This window comes from Oncorhynchus kisutch, linkage group LG17 (genome assembly GCF_002021735.2).
Source record: "Oncorhynchus kisutch isolate 150728-3 linkage group LG17, Okis_V2, whole genome shotgun sequence".
NCBI classification, from domain to species: domain Eukaryota; kingdom Metazoa; phylum Chordata; class Actinopteri; order Salmoniformes; family Salmonidae; genus Oncorhynchus; species Oncorhynchus kisutch.
Window position 1 is genome coordinate 28,134,738 of NC_034190.2, and position 17,251 is coordinate 28,151,988.

General features: G+C 44.9%; 1 protein-coding gene across 1 annotated transcript; it reads left to right on the top strand.

Annotated features, from left to right (window-relative positions):
* Positions 1-266: 266 nt before the first annotated feature.
* Positions 267-17,028, top strand: LOC109907405 (protein mono-ADP-ribosyltransferase PARP10). The gene is made up of 12 exons (XM_020505344.2): positions 267-961; positions 2,608-2,783; positions 3,003-3,245; positions 4,686-4,916; positions 6,646-7,703; positions 7,986-8,201; positions 11,440-11,566; positions 11,779-12,442; positions 12,916-13,325; positions 13,520-13,653; positions 13,751-13,925; positions 14,148-17,028. The coding sequence occupies exons 2-12, from the start codon at positions 2,609-2,611 to the stop codon at positions 14,444-14,446; spliced, it is 3,732 nt and encodes a 1,243-aa protein (XP_020360933.1). The 5' UTR covers positions 267-961; position 2,608; the 3' UTR covers positions 14,447-17,028.
* Positions 17,029-17,251: the final 223 nt, after the last annotated feature.

The window sequence follows — 17,251 nt, forward strand, 5'->3', positions numbered from 1 at the left end:
CAATACGACTCGGGTTGAGGAAAGCAGAAATGCCAGGTTGAAGGTTATTGTGGAGGCGGTAAAACAGATGGGGGTAACAGGTAAATGTTACTGATAAATGGTTATTGACATGCTGAACAATCCTAAGGGCGCAGTGTTTCAGCATGATATATATGTTTAATGGGGTAGTGGAGGGGTTTTGTGGGGAGGGGGGAGGGTTTGGTAGAAGTTAAGGATTTATTTGGTTTAGATAACTTAATACTTTTCTTTATGCTAGTACAGAATTGGGCAGATCGTGATTGATCGTACATTCCAGAGCAGTAGGTGGCGGCATGCACTTAAACCATTGTTTGCGGACCACCATGATATCATAGAAGAAGAAGAAGTTGTTAGATATTCAGGTCCCGCTGGGCCGCAGGGAAGTGAAGTCCTTGATCAGGGCAAAAGGGCTTAATCTTTGGCAAATGGAGTGGGATATTAGTAGTAAGGGGAGGCAATTTTATTGTGTGCTCTGGTCATTAAAGGAAGAGGTTGGGTGTATGGGATGTAGAAGAGGAAGTTGGGTGGAGTAGACTACGGGCTGAGAACACAGGTTTGAATGCCATGTTGTGGATGGTAGGGAGACATGAAACAGGTCTGTGGAGTGTTTAGAGGAGGAAATGGTGGAGCATGTGCTGATATTTTGTGAACTGTATGATGTAGATCGGGAGATATTGTGTGAAAGGGTTGGAGAGGCTGGATGGGGTTTGGGTGGTGTATTGGGGGGAGGGAAGTGGTGTCAAGTCTCTTTCACCTTCGAGGAACGGGAAAAATTAAGAGAATGTAATGTATGTAGGCTGTGTCTGGCTTCGCAATCCAGTACAGTAGGTGGCAGTGTATGCACCTTAAATTGTATGCGATCCGCCAACCCAATCCCAAAGAAGAAGAAATCGCCAATGAAGCCATTTCTGTGCGTCGTGATCTGAGAATGCTTGTATTCCAGGTACGTTTTTCCTTTAAACTGCGAATAAAGGTGTTTCAAAGCTAAGGGCAAATTCATATACCCAGCGAGAGTTATTAGTCCTTTATGTAATTGTGCCATTTGCTCTTTGTGCTACTTGCGATGTTGTGCGCCGTGGATAGTTTGTTTATATTTCATCGAAAATGAGTGACTAATGTTCATAAAATCCACCACATTCTATTATATTCAGCAATGTATTTGTTTTATTTGTATTTAAGTCAACTTAACTCCTGACTTTTGTAGCCAAGTAGGATACATTTAGTGATCAATGCACATTACACAATCAATACACACCTGGCTGTAGGTGTGTCCATACTAGCCCTGTCTGTGCTGGCTATGATACATTACATACACTACATAACCAAAAGTATGTGGACACCTGCTCGTTGAACATCTCATTCCAAAATCATGGGCATTAATATGGAGTGGGTGAAAGTAAAGTAGCCTTTAGGGCCTTCCGAGTGGTGCAGTGGTCTAAGACACTGCATCTCAGTGCTAGAGGCATTACTCCAGACCCAGGTTCATTCTCGGGCTGTGCCACAACCGGCTGTGGCTGGGAGTCCCGTAGAACGGCGCACAATTGGCCCAGCGTTGTCTGGGTTTGGCCAGTGGGGCTTTACTTAGCTCATCGCGCTCTAGCTACTTCTTGAGGTGGGCCGGGTGCCGGTCACCAGTTGAATGGTGTTTTCTCTGACAACCTGAAAGCCAGCTGAACCAATGTAAGCTGGCGGGTGTTAAGGAGTGCGGTTAGGTGGTGATGTTTCGGAGGAAGCCTCCGCTGAGCCCATTGGACAGTTGCAGCGATGAGACCATGTCGGTAGAAAGGGGGTAATTTACATAAAGTAGCCTTTAAATGCAGTAGATGACAAATTGACTATACAAAATTCATGTTTACGTACCAATAAAAGAGACTAGCCTGCTGGCCTTACTGAGTTCATTTGACTGAGCTGTTTAGGAGGGATATCACACCTGGTGCAAATTGTCTAGTTCTGTCTTTCCTGCTGGGGGGGGTGCCCTTTCACTGCACCCAAGAGGGGAGTAGTTCAAGTCTGGGTACAGGGGGTGGCTTGGGTCTAAAATTATTTTGTGAGCCTTGCTGAGCTCCAAGCATGTCTGACTCATCCAATCCTGTCTGACTCCAAGTACCTTACTGGCTGATGCCAAACCATCAAACAATGCAAAAAGTTTAAATATTCTCAATGAAAGATTTGTAAAACAGTCAGTATTGTACAATAAAAGATCCCAGCATTTTGATAAAGTACAGTCTCTTACGAAGCGTATTGTAGATGAGGACTACATTTGAAGCTTATTTTGATATTTGTATTACACCACTCCAGCTGATGCTTGGCATTGTGCATGATGATTTTAGGCTTGTGTGCTGCTGCTCGGCCATGGAAACGTTGAAAGTCACTGAGCTCTTCAGTAAGGTCATTCTACTGCCAATGGTTGTCTATGGAGATTGCATGACTGTGTGCTCGATTTTATACACCTGTCAGCAACGGGTGTGGCTGAAATGGCTGAATCCATTAATTTGAATGTGTGTCCACATACATTTGTAGATGTGTGTGTACTTACACCTTATACTTATACTTATAATCCCATTGATTATTCCTGTGCCTGTATGTCAGGATGTCTGCTGAAAGCCAAGAGAACCGGACAGTGGAGGTGCTGGGAGTACCAGAGGAGGTGGAGGATGAGCTGTTGTATTTGTACTTTGAGAACAAGCGTCGTTCTGGGGGAGGTAATCTGGTGTCTGTGAAGCTGGAAGGGAGCCGCGCCTTACTGCTGTTTGAAGAGGCGGAGGGTAAGAATGCATTCAGTCAGTGTAATTATTGGGATCTGATATGTTTAAGGCCAATACGTTTCACATTATGAACCTACACATCATAATCAGATTTCCTTTATCTGAAGTCTGATGTCTTAGCAACAACTAGGCATCCTGTGGTCCACAAATACATGATGATATTGCACCCAAAAAATATTCATCCATGGCATGCTGATTATGTCTTTGTTTGATTGACAGTTGCATCAAGGGTCCTGTCTAAAAGAGCACATGTCCTGAGCAATGCTGAGATGACCGTGAGGAAGCCTGCGTGTAAGGATCCACGGAGGCTGCTGCTGCGGGGGGTTAACCCATCCAGCTGTCAGGAGCTGGTGGAGCTGTATGTAGAGAACATGATGGGGATGGACATGCACGACTACACTCTATACCCCTCTCCTGGCAGGGACCTGGTCCTAGTACACTTCCATCAGGCCTTCAATAAAGGTTTGGGGTTTTCCTATTAAGAATGAATCCCCTAGAGTCAATTTCCCGCAGTCCTGCGGAAATCTAATTAGCATAAATGTATCTCCATAAAAATCTGCCAGTTTAATCTAGAGAGATGTTTATTTTCATTGGGTGAGCCTCAATCCACCGCATCCACCGATGTCACACTTCCACATTTGCGGTTAAAGATGACAGAGCCAGAGCGGTGTTTGTTAGACCATGAGACCAATGTTCCATCTAAGCTGCGGCAGGCACGCAGCTCACCGGAACTGCCATGCAGAAGAAATATCAGCCCGTGCCAGAGTAGCACTAAACTTTCTAGAGTTTTCCCCCTTAGTTAACGCAATAAACGTTTCCCTTTTACTGTGTCAATTGTGATCGAATTAACGCGGTTGAATTATCCACTTTCAATGCAACATATCGAAACAAAACTAACTATGCAAGAGATCTTGTAGGCAGAACGCATCTGAGTAGGATTGTATTGACACGCACGACTCAGCCTGAACATTACACAGACCGGTGCGACACAACTAATCAGAACTGCAGTAGGCCTATATGCAAATAAACCATTGCCATATATGGATCTGTGCCATTCACTTTGAACTGGACTGTGTTTACAGTATGCGTAGACGCGCTTGTTTTGAGATCAAAGTGAAAGATGCATGTAGCCATGTGCAGGGAGAGACCCAAAAATAGCATGAGACATCCAGAAAATTGGTCTTCTCCCAAAATTCTCTCTAGCGTCCGAACGGTTTGACCTACAAACTATTATGACCCCTCTCCAACACAAGAGGGACTTGTCTGAAGTCGGTACTGCTGATCTGCCAACTTCTGTCTCTAGTGTCCGAACATTTTGGGCTACATGTCAGTTGTGTTGCTATAGGATGACCACAGTACTTACAAGACTCATTTGAAGGTCCCCCGGATACCAGTTCAAACATTTTTATGGAAGTATACTGAACAAATATAAAAACGCAACTAGGGCTCAGCGGTATACCATATTTGACAAAATACCGGTATTGATGCAAAGACCGGTTAGAGTTTTTACTTTACCTTCCATAATGGAATTTCAAGGTTTGGTTTGTTAAATGTGATCCACAACTCCGGCGTTTTATATTGTTCGTTTTCTATAGTTCTGTCATCTCTCCCTTCTGCTGCTGCTTAATGCTGTTGAACACAACAAGCCACGCCCCCTGTTACTCAAGGAGAGACTAGTTGCTCGACCACAGAGTCACAAGCACATCTCATTCAGGGGAGTTGAGCCCCCCCCCCCCTTTTGGATAAAAGTTAAGTATCATCACAATCAAACCGTAGATTTTAAGTAATTGAGGACGGCTCATGATTTGGGGAAACAATACAATATATTTGTAATTATAATTGGCTATGCTTTTGCTTACAATATAGTTAATTTGTGAATTCTTCCTTATTTTGCATGCACAGACTTCCAGAAGCTTTGCTCAAAGATCTCTAAGAAGCCTCTGGATGGAGCGCAGATCACTCTGGAACAGATCGATCAAACTGACTCCATCCTAATGGAGAACGTGCACCCCAGCATCACAGCAGACATGCTTACTCTGTACCTGGAGAGCCAACGGGGCGGGCGCCTTGAAGTTAAGGAGGTCACCATGATGTCAGAGGGGGTTGCCAGGGTCTCCTTCCTGGACTTTGACTGTAGGTTTAGAAATGTTTTTATGTACTGTATCTCTACCGAATGTTTGTTTGGATGTAAGTTATTAAGGACGTCATCCATAAGGGCTTCATCTGTTTGTGTACAAGCGGTTACATTTTAGCTGTTGTATCTGTTTTTAAAGTAAATATGTTAGATTTTGTAACTACCGGTCAAATGCTTTAGAACACCCACTCTTTCAAGGGTTTTTCTTTATTTTTACTTTTTACTATTTATTGTAGAATAATAGTGAATAATAATAGTGAAGACATCACAACTATGGAATAACACATATGGAATCATTTAGTGACCAAAGACGTGTACAACAAATAAAAATATATCTGAGATTCTTCAAATAGCCACCCTATGCCTTGATGACAGCTTTGCACACTCTTGGCATTCTCTCAACCAGCTTCATGAGGTAGTCACCTGGAATGCATTTCAATTAACAGGTGTGCCTTGTTAAAAGTTGTGGAATTCCTTTCCTTAATGTGTTTGAGCCAATCAGTTGTGTAGTGACAAGGTAGGGGGGGGTATACAGAAGATGGCCCTATTTGGTAAAAGACCAAGTCCATATTATGGCAAGAACAGCTCAAATAAACAAAGAGAAACGACAATCCATCATTACTTCAAGACATGAAGGTCAGTCAGTCTGGAAAATGTTAAGAACTTTGAAAGTTTCTTCAAGTGCAGTCGCAAAAACCATCAAGCGCCATGATGAAACTAGCTCTCATGAGGACCTCCACAGGAAAGGATGACCCAGAGTTATCTTTGCTGCAGAGGATAAATTCATTGGAGTTACCAGCCTCAGAAATTGCAGCCCAAATAAATGCTTCACAGGGTTCAAGTAACAGACACATCTCCACATCAACTGTTTAGAGACTATGTGAATCAGGCCTTCATTGTCGAATTGCTGCAAAGAAACCACTACTAAAGGACACCAATAAGAAGAGACTTGATTGGGACAAGAAACACTAGCAATAGACATTAGACAGGTGGACATTTGTCCTTTGGTCTGGAGTCCAAATTGGAGATTCTTGGTTCCAACCGCCGTGTCTTTGTGAGACGCAGAGTAGGTGAACGGATGATCTCTGCATGTGTAGTTCCCACTGCATTCTGCAGCGATACTCCATCCCATCTGGTTTGCGCTTGGTGGGACTATAATTTGTTTTTCAATCGGAAGATGACCCAACACACCTCCAGGCTGTGTAAGGGCTATTTTACCAAAAGGAGAGTGATGGAGTGCTGCATCAGTTGATCTGGCTTCCACATTACCCTGACCTCAACCAAATTGAGATGGTTTGGGATGAGTCGGACCGCAGAGTGAAGGAAAAACAGCCAACAAGTGCTCAGCATACGTGGGAACTACTTCAAGAAAAAAAGCATTCCAGGTGAAGCTGTTTGAGGAATGCCAAGAGTGGAAAGCTGTCATCAAAGTGAAGGGTGGCTATTTGAAGAATATCAAATATCAAATATATTTTGATTTAACACTTTGGGTTACTACATCATTCCATATGTGTTATTTCATAGTTTTTATGTCTTCACTATTATTCTACAATGTAAAAAAAAAAAAAAAAAAAAAATAATCCCTTGAATGAGTAGGTGTTCTAAAACTTGTGACTGGTAGTGTATGTCAATGCAACATAAAAGCTATAAAGCCGGGTTATAAAGCATGCAAATTCTATGCAGCTGTTGAATGCATTTTATTCCCTTCCTTGTTATTGCATCTAACAGCAGTGGAACGTGTCCTTAAACAATCACATAAACTGGAGGAGACAGATCTGATGGTCAGGCCTTACTTCTCCTTCCTCCAATCAGAGGACAGCTCCTCCTCACCCCTGACCTCTCCCCTGACCTCTGTGAATGGAACATCAGATGGTAGCACAACGAACACACAGCAGACAGACAGTGGTGGTCAATCACAGACTGATTCTCTCCCTGCAGACAGTACCAGTGACCGTTCTCAGTCCTCTCACAAGGCTACCTCTGAGCCTCTGGTCCCCCCTCTGTCCCCCCCAGTGTCCCAGGCAGCAGCAGCCCAGGGAGGCATGGGTGACCTAATTTCGACCCCAGAGCCCATGTCTAGCCACATTTCCGTCCCAGACCCGGTGAAACTCACCCTGCTCCAGGCCAGTCCCCTGCCCCAGAGCCTCCAGCTGGCCCACCAAGGCTGTAGCGTCCAGATCAGGGAGGACGGGGTCCACATGGCCGGGCCTGACCGGCCAACGCTGGAGCAGTTGAAGAACGCTGTGTTGGAGTTCCTTGGGGGCGTGGCCCAGGCTCATTTCACCTTTGACCCAGAAAAGGCCCACTTCCTGGCCAAACAGGAAGTAAAGGACAGGCTGCTACAGACATTGAAAGAAAACGGGCTGCCGTCCATGTACACCGTGTCGGACTGTGTCGTCATGGTAACGTCTCTGTCTCCCAGCTTGGTGAGCCAGGCATGTAGCATGTTGAAGACTCTGCTGTCTGACTTCAGTATCCCTGTGGACAGAGCGTACGAGTGTATGCTGTATGCCCAGGAGTGGACTGGCTTCCTCCAGTCTCTGACTCTTTGCTCAGCTAAGGTGTCCGAAAGAGGACAGATAGATGTCCTGACTCTGAGAGGGTTGGAGGAGGACAAGCAGGCTAAGATAGTGGAGTTCCTCAGTACACCCATTGAAATGGAGGCTATCATCTCTATGGAGCCAGGCATGTTGAAGTACATCCAGACCCACCATCATCAGCTACTGGCTGATATGAACCAGGTGTCTATCTTCCCTCTAGACGCACATGGCGTCTGTGGACTCAGAGTAGGTGTTTTACTTTTTAGAAAAATCATAAAAGCATGCATTGTATTATATAAATTCAACACAGTATATGCTGTAATTCTCTCATACCCTTTTCACTCTCCCGAGTCAAGCTGATCTATACTGGTTACACATGCTGGAGAGGACAATGTGAAAAGAAAATCTCAGCCAGTATAGTACGGCTAAAATGTGCATGCTATCGTGAAAAGGGTATCAGATGTCTTGGTAAATGGCCTTATAAACCTTCCACCTCCTTTTAATCATCCATGTGACTGTGATTGGTAGATCCAAGGCAATGCTGCGGCATGTCAAATGGCCGATGAGGTTCTGAGGGGCGTGGTGTTGTCCACCGAGACCAGAACCATCACGGTGAAACAGACGGGCGTGGCGCGGTTCCTCATCCAGGAGGGGGAGGGGACCAGCATCCTCAGGGAGATGCAGACTAAGTTCCAGGTCTACATAAACATGGAGAAGGTGCACTGGGAACCCCTGGACAACGAGGTAGTTGGCTCAATGATAAAGACATTAATATAGACTGTATCATTACTAATTAACTAGTGAATATGGTAGCCAAATTACAATCTGCACAGAGACAGGGATTTGTTTTCTGTGCCATGGATTTGTTCCTCTACATTTGATAGATTCTTTAAAGTTTTTTTTATTGGGATAAGTATGGTTAAAGACATGCTCTGGAACTTTTGTAACTACTAAGTATTTCTTTAAACCTTCCGCTTTGAGCTAGATGTGTAGTTGATACATGCGTAATCTACACTGGACAAAAATATGAACACAACATGCAACAATTTCTATGATTTTTGACAGATTTTATATGAATTGTAACTCCGTAATTAAAATAACTTCATCAGGCCCTTGTGTATGGACTTCACATGACTGGGAATACAGATATGCATCTGTTGGTCATGCAGTGCGACACATCTCCTTCGCATAGAGTTGATCATGGCCTGTGGAATGTTGTCCCACTTCTCTTCATTGGATGTACGAAGTTGCTGGATATTGGCGGGAACTGGAACACACTGTCGTACACGTCGCTCCAGAGCATCCCAAACATGCTCAATGGGGTACATGTCTGGTGAGTATGCAGGCAATGGAAGAACTGGGACATTTTCAGCTTCCAGGAATTGTGTACAAATCCTTACAACATGGGTGCCGTGCATTATCATGCTGAAACATGTGGTGACGGCGGCGGATGAATGGTACGACAATGGATCTCAGGATCTCAACACAGTATCTCTGTGCATTGAAATTGCCATCGCTAAAATGCAATTGTGTTCGTTGTCTGTAGCTTGTGCCTGCCCATACCATAACCCCACCACCATAGGGCACTCTGTTCACAACATTGACATCCATTTGCCCACACGACACCATGCATGCTGTCTGCCATCTGCCCGGTACAGTTGAACTGGGTATTAATCAACGAAGAGCACACTTCTCCAGCACGCCAGTGGCCATCGAAGGTGAGCATTTGCCCACTGAAGTCGGTTATGACGCCGAGCTGCAGTCAGGTTACTAAGAGGGAAGTAAACCTATTTGAGAAATAAGCTGTTTGTGCGTACGGAACATTTCTTGGATCTTTTATTTCACCTCATGAAACATGCGACCAACGCTTGTATATTTTTGTTCATTGTATGAACAGAATTAGTGTCTTACCTCAGTTAGCCACAAAATCCCTACTTTGAAAGGGCCTGTTTTTCCAGAAACTGCTGAGTCATTTTCCCCCACGCGGGCCAGCACCCCTAGCAATTCGAGTCCTAGCCAATGAGCTTCAGTCCATTGCCATTTTGAGTGACAAATAGCAAGATGCACAGAGAGCAATAACGTGGTGGATATATGACATACTAAACCATTTTTGAGGATCAATTTTGGGTCATGAGTGCTACTTTGAGAACTACCGGCTAAAAGGTATAAGTACTGGAGAATCTCTTTAAGCCTATGGTGTATTTCAGAGACATATGTATTAGTTCATTCGGAAAGTATTCAGACCCCTTGACGTTTTACGCAGTTTGTTACGTTACAACCTTATTCTGAAATGGATCAAATATATATTTTTCCTCATCAATCTACACATAATGACAAAGCGAAAACATGTTTTTATAGAATTTTTCTCCCCCCAAATAAACTTATTTACATAAGTATTCAAACCCTTTGCTTTGAGACTTGAAATTGAGCTCAGGTGCATCCTGTTTCCATTGATCGTCCTTGATGTTTCTACAACTTGATTGGGGTCCACCTGTGGTAAATTAAATTGGTTGGACACGATTTGGACACACCTGTCTATACATGGTCCCGCAGTTGTTTTTATTTTATATTTTATTTTACCCCTTTTTCTCCCCAATTTCGTGGTATCCAATTGTTTAGTAGCTACTATCTTGTCTCATCGCTACAACTCCCGTACAGGCTCGGGAGAGACGAAGGTTGAAAGTCATGCGTCCTCCGATACACAACCCAACCAAGCCGCACTGCTTCTTAACACAGCGCTATTCAACCCGGAAGCCAGCCACACCAATGTGTCGGAGGAAACACCGTGCACCAGGCAACCTTGGTTAGCGCGCACCGCGCCCAATTGTGCGTCGCCCACGGACCTCCCGGTCGCGGCCGGTTACGACAGAGCCTGGGCGGGAACCCAGAGTCTCTGGTGGCACAGCTACTGCACCACCCGGGAGGCCCTCTGTTCCACAGTTGACAGTGCATGTTAGAGCAAACACCAAGATTTGAGGTCGAAGGAATTGACCGTAGAGCTCTGAGACAGGATTGTGTCGAGGTACAGACCTGGGGAAGGGTACCAACATTGGAGGCCCCCCAAGAACACAATGGCCATCATTCTTAAATGGAAGTTTGGAACCACCAAGACTCTTCCTAGAGCTGGCCACCCGGCTTTGGTCAGGGAGGTGACTAAGAACCCAATGGTCACTCTGACAGAGTTCCTCTGGAGATGGGAGAACCTTCCAGAAGGACAACCATCTATGCAGCACCTCACCAATCAGGCCTTTATGGCAGAGTGGCCAGACTGAAGCCGCCACTCAGTAAAAGGCACATGACAGCCAGCTTGGAATTTGCCAAAAGGCACCTAAAGACTCCCAGACCATGAAAAACAATATTATCTGTTCTGATTAATCCAAGATTGAACTATTTGGCCTGAATGCCAAGTGTCACATCTAGAGGAAGCCTAGCACTGGGAGACTAGTCAGGAGTGAAGTACACTTGACGAAAACCTGCTCCAGAGCACTCAGGACCTCAGACTGGGGTGACGGTTCACCTTCCAACAGGACAACGACCCTAAGCACACAGCCAAGACAATGCAGGAGTTGCTAGGGGACAAGTCTCTGAATGTCCTTGAGTGGCCTAGCCAGAGCCTGGACTTTAACTCGATCAAACATCTCTGGAGAAACCTGAAAATAGCTGTGCAGGGACGCTCCTCATCCAACTTGACAGAGCTTGAGAGGATCTGCAGAGAAAAATGGGATAAACTCCCCAAACACAGGTGTACCAAGCGTCATGCTCAAGAAGGCTGTAAATGCTGCCAAAGTTCCTTCAAAGTATTTACGTTTTTTAAAACCTGTTTTTGCTTTGTCATTATGAGGTATTGTGTCGATTTGATGAGAGGGGGAAAAAATGTCTATTACGTTACAATGTGGAAAAAGTCAAGTGGTCTGAATACTTTCCGACTGCACTGTATTCTGGTATGTATGTTGTGTATTCTAGTTTTGTCATCTCTCTACAGGACATCTTTGAGGCTGCGTGGAATATGACGTCCCATCAGAGCTTCCAGAGAAGTTCCTTACAGGCCTCAACATCAGTTCTGACTCGCACTATCCAGACTTCCAACAGCCTCTCAGCTTTAGACAGAGGTGCATACTTTAATTTTACTCTTCTCATATCAATCAAATGTTTTTGTAAATTCCTTTTTACAACATTTGTCACAGTGATGCACAGTAACCCATCCTGGACTCTATAGAGCATATGGAAGCATGGTGGCCAGAATAATGTTCAGAGAAGGTAGTTATTCTATTGGGATTGTTGTTTTGCAATTCCTCACTGAAAACCTACGTACTGATCCCAGGTCATATAGAGGAGGCAAAGAGGCTGTTCTCAGCCATAGATGAGACGGTGGACTCTGGCCTCTCCGGTTTGACCGGAACCACTGACATGGAGGAGGATCTGTTTCCGGCCGAGAAACCCATGGCCCCGAGCTCTGACCAGGGCCCAGACAGGGACAGCGCTAACGTTGAGGTGGAGGAAGAGGCTCCACTGCCCCTGGTGGAGGGAGGGGATAGTGACGATGTGGGTGCTACTGCTCCTGTGGTGACTCAGGATGGAGAGATGTCCCGGGCCATGCAACTCTCCACTACCCTGGAGGAGGAGGCGCAGATGTCCCTGGCCATCCAGTACTCTATGGAGACCACCAAGAGGTCCCTGGCTGACGAGGAGGAGGAGCTGCAGAAGGTTCTAGAGCTGTCCAGGAAGATGACGAAGATGACTCGGGATGATGGCGGTGCCATGCCTACCGGTTCCCTCTCTACTGCTCGCTCCCACCTCGATCAGGCTGTCCAGGTATCTCTGCAGGAGGCCATTCAGTCAGCCAACTCGGCAACAATCTTTGTGTACGCAGGCTACAGTTGTGACCTGGTCAGAGTGGACATTGCCCTGAACAAGAGGGTCAGTAATAAACAGCATAAGGAGAAGCTAGTGCACCGCAGCCTGAGGAGCCTGTCTCCGTTTCACAGGTACGTGTGTGTGTGTACAGTGTACTATGTATTTTATTTGTGGAAAATCTATATTGAATTCAGTCGCATTTTTTCCCGATTTTGAGTTCAATATCATATTGGTTTATATAAAATACTTTGCAACAGTGTGATTGTTAACTTTTTTGTAAAGTTCAGACAACTGCTTGCAGATTGCCCATTGGGCCAGGTGTGAATATTATTGTAGCATAAAACCTACCTAACCAATTTGAATACGATGGGAAGCCCATCGGCAGTTGATGGCCCATCAGCAGGCATGGTAACTGTGAGAGGGTTTTGTGCATGCAGAAGCAGTCATGTATGCTTTTTACAGAATAGTGTAGGTTAACAGGAAGAATACACCTCTTACGATATGCCTTGCTCATATCGATATTAAACAATATCATATGGAATTTTCAATATTGGTGCCCACCACTTTTTGAATTGTTTCATTGTCAATTAAATCAACCAATCAGGTGGTGTCTGGACCTCATCAAGAGGAAACACGCCGTGGAGGTCACCATCCAGGGAACTACGGCAATCATCTCCGGGTTCAAGGACTTTGTTACCGGTGCGATGCCGGACATGAAGCTGCTGCTAAGGAGGATCTCCACAACGACGTCAGACGCTGACATCCTGCGGACAGTGCAATGGGTGTGGCACGACCCGGCGTCGTCAGGGACGGAGACGCCGTACGCTCCGGAGGCGACAGTGTTCATGGAGAACGCCTGGAAGATGAGGCAGGAAAAGATCGACATCCTGCTCAACAACCTGCCGCACATCATCGACTTTGAGAAGATGCAGGAGTACAACGTGGCCTCTGGGAAGTCCGTCACCATCTCCAGGAAGATGCTGAGCTCCGATGACGTGTACTCGGAGATGCGAGGTAAAGACCTTAGCAAATACTGTATTTGAGCTTATTGTTATGGGGGGGGGATAATAATTACAGTTGTGAGATGCTATTTCTTTACTGATGCAATATCCCTGTTATTTTAATATTAACAAAGCTATTTAATGTTGCACCGTTTTCCTTCAAGCTATATTGCACTTATGTTGTTGCGATATGTTTCTGTTTTTCAGATGAGGACTACAGTCTACTGTCCAACCTGCCTGAAGCGTCCAGAATGAACAAGGATTCTGATGAGTTCCGGGATGTTGTAAAAGACTTCTACGACTCCATACAGGAGTTCCACAACGAAATCCGAATCATTAAGGTATGTGGTATCTATCGACGTCTACAGCAGCTAACCATTAACTTCGTATTGTATCAGTGATGTCGGAGTCCATTGCTCTGTTAATCTTATTTCCCAGGTTGAGAAGCTGATGAATAGGCTCCTGTACAACCAGTACAGACTGAAGAAGGCTAGTATAAATCAGAGTACCACTGACCCAGAAGTGGAGCGGACTCTGTACCACGGCACAAGCGAGACCAGCGTGAAAGAGATCTGTGTTCATGGCTTCAATAGAAGCTTCTGTGGAAAGAATGGTGAGGCCTTCTAATATAAAAAAAAGGCTCTAGTTCATCAGCGTTTTCATTTCATCATTATTTTCATTGTAGAAGATGTAGACTGTTGTAGTAATGTGGCCTCTTTTGTATATGCTGTTCTCTGCAGCCACTGTGTACTGTCAGGTGTTCTACTTTACTAATTTGGCCTATTGTATCTCTTTCTGTAATAATTTGGTCTCTCGTTGTGGTTTTTCTCTGCAGCCACTGTGTACGGTCAGGGGGTCTACTTTGCTGTGAACTCGGCCCTGTCCATCCAGGATCAATATTCTCCCCCCAACGCAGACGGACACAAGTTTGTGTTTGTGACCAAGGTGCTGACTGGGGACTTCACTCAAGGCAGTCACTCCATGAAGACGGCTCCTCTGAAGGAGAGCTCTGACATACCCCTCCGATACGACAGCGTGGCAGATAAGACGGACAACCCCTCTCTGTTTGTGATCTTCAACGACACACAGGCTTACCCTGAGTATCTCATCACATGTCAGAAGATTCACCGCTGAGGGAGTGGGAGTTGATTGATATCCAAAAAACTGTTTGGTCAGTGTTTTATTTGTTGGTTTTCTCCGTATTGAGAAAAGAGGATTCAAATAAAAAAATTATTTGTCACGTGCGTCGAATACAACAGTGAAATGCTTACAAGCACTTAACCAACAATGCAGTCTTAAAAAAACAAACACACAAAAAGAATAAGAAATAAAAGTAGTCAAAGAGCAGCATTAAAATAACAATAGCGAGGCTATATACAGGGGGTACCGGTACAGAGTCAATGTGCGGGGGCACCGGTTAGTCAGGGTAATGGAGGTAATATGTCCATGTAGGTAGAGCTATTCAAGTGACTATGCATAGATAATAAAAAGAGAGTAGCAGCAGCGTAAAAGGGGGGGGGGGGGCAATGCAAATAGTCTGGATAGCCAATTGATTAGATGTTCAAGAGTGTTATGGCTTGGGGGTAGAAGCTGTTTAGAAGCCTCTTGGACCTAGATTGGCGCTCCGGTACCGCTTGCTCTGCGGTAGCAGAGAACAGTCTATGACTAGGGTGACTGGAGTCTTTGACAATTTTTAGGGCCTTCCTCTGACACTGCCTGGTATAGAGGTCCTGGATGGCAGGAAGCTTGGCTCCAGTGATGTACTGGGCCGTATGCACTACCCTATGTACTGCCTTGCGTTTTTATTTGATTTATTTAACCAGGCAAGTCAGTTAAGAACAAATTCTTATTTTCAATGACGGCCTAGGAACAGTGGGTTAACTGCCTGTTCAGGGGCAGAACGACAGATTTGTACCTTGTCACCTCTGGGGTTTGAACTCGCAACCTTCCGGTAACTAGTCCAACACCCGCCCAGTTGCGGTCTGGTCTGCCTTGCGGTCCAACAGCCGAGCTGTTGCCATACCAGGCAGTGATGCAACCAGTCCGGATGCTCTTGACTGATTAATGGGAATTCAATTTGAAAAAGCTTTCTGAGAATATACTGTGTATTGTGTTTGTGATAATGCCCAAGAAGCAGGTATTTGGCGGATATATTGACACGGATGTTGTTAGGCCAGAGACTTAAGTCGAGCCAATATCCAGTGCATTCGGAAAGTATTCAGACCCTTTTTCCACATTTTGTTAAGTTACAGTCTTATTCTAAAATGGATAAAATAAAAACAATCCCACTCAGTCTACACACAATACCCCTTTATTGACAAAGCAAAACAGGTTTAGACTTTTTTTTTTATACAAATGTATTTAAAAATATGTGAATGTGATTTACATTTTTTTTTTTAAGTATTCAGACACTTTACTCAGTACTTTGTTGAAGCTCCTTTGGCAGCGATTACAGCCTTGAGTCTTCTTGGGTATGATGGTACAAGCTTGGCACCCCTGTATTTGGGAGGTTTCTCCCATTCTTCTCTGCAGATCTTCTCAAGCTCTGTCGGGTTGGATGGGGAGTGTCACTGCACAGCTGTTTTCAGGTCTCTCGATTGGGCTCTGGCTGGGCCACTCAAGGACATTGAGACTTGTCCTGAAGCCGCTCCTGCGTTGTCTTGGCTGTGTGCTTAGGGTCGTTGTCCTGTTGGAAGATGAACCTTCGCCCCAGTCTGAGGTCCTGAGTGCTCTGGAGCAGGTTTTTGTCAAGAATCTCTCTCTACTTTGCTATGTTCATCTTTCCCTCGATCCTGACTAGTCTACCAGTCCGTTCCACTGAGAAACATCCCCACAGCATGATGCTGCCACGACCATGCTTCACCATAGAGATGGTGCCAGATTTCCTCCAGAAGTGATGCTTGGCATTCAGGCCAAAGAATTCAATCTTGGTTTCATCAGACCAGAGAATCTTCTTTCTCATGGTATGAGTGTCTTTTATCTGCCTTTTGGCAAACTACAAGCGGGCTGTCGTGCTTTTTACTGAGGAGTGGCTTCCGTCTGGCCACTTTACCATAAAAGCCTGATTGGTTGAGTGCTGCAGAAATGGTTGTCCTTCTGGAAGGTTCTCCCATCACCATGGAGGAACTCTGGAGCTCTGTCCGTGACCATTGGGGTCTCGGGTACCTCCCTGACCAAGGCCTTGTCCCCCGATTGCTCAGTTTGGCTGGACGGCCAGCTCTAGGAAGAGTCTTGGTGCTTCCAAATTTCTTGGGGACCTTAAATGCTGTAGAAATGTTTTGGTACACTTCCCCAGATCTGTGCCTCAACACTATCCAGTCTCAGAGCTCTACGGACAATTCCTTCAACCTCATGGCTTGGTTTTTGCTCTGACATACACTACCATTCAAAAGTTTGGGGTCACTTAGAAATGTCCTTGTTTTTAAAGAAAAGCAACAAAAGTGCATTAAAATAACATCAAATTGATTAGAAATACAGTGTAGACATTGTTCATGTTGTAAATGACTATTGTAGATGGAAACTACTGATTTTTAATGGAATATCTACGTAGGCGTATAGAGGCCCATTATCAGCAACCATCACTCCTGTGTTCCAATGCCACGTTGTATTAGCTAATACAGGTTCAGGCTAATTGATCATTAGAAAACCCTTTTGCAATTATGTTAGCACAGCTGAAAACTGTCCTCATTAAAGAAGCAAAAAACTGTCTGCCTTTATACTTGTTGAGTATCTGGAGCATCAGCATTTGTAGGTTCGATTACAGGCTCAAAATGGCTAGAAACAAATAATTTTCTTCTGAAACTCGTCAGGCTATTCCATGAGAGAATTTGCCAAGACTAGGGAAGATCTCGTACAACGCTGTGTACTACTCCCTTCACAGTATAGCTCAAACTGGCTCTAACCAGAATAGAAAGAGTGGAATGCCCCGGTGCACTACTG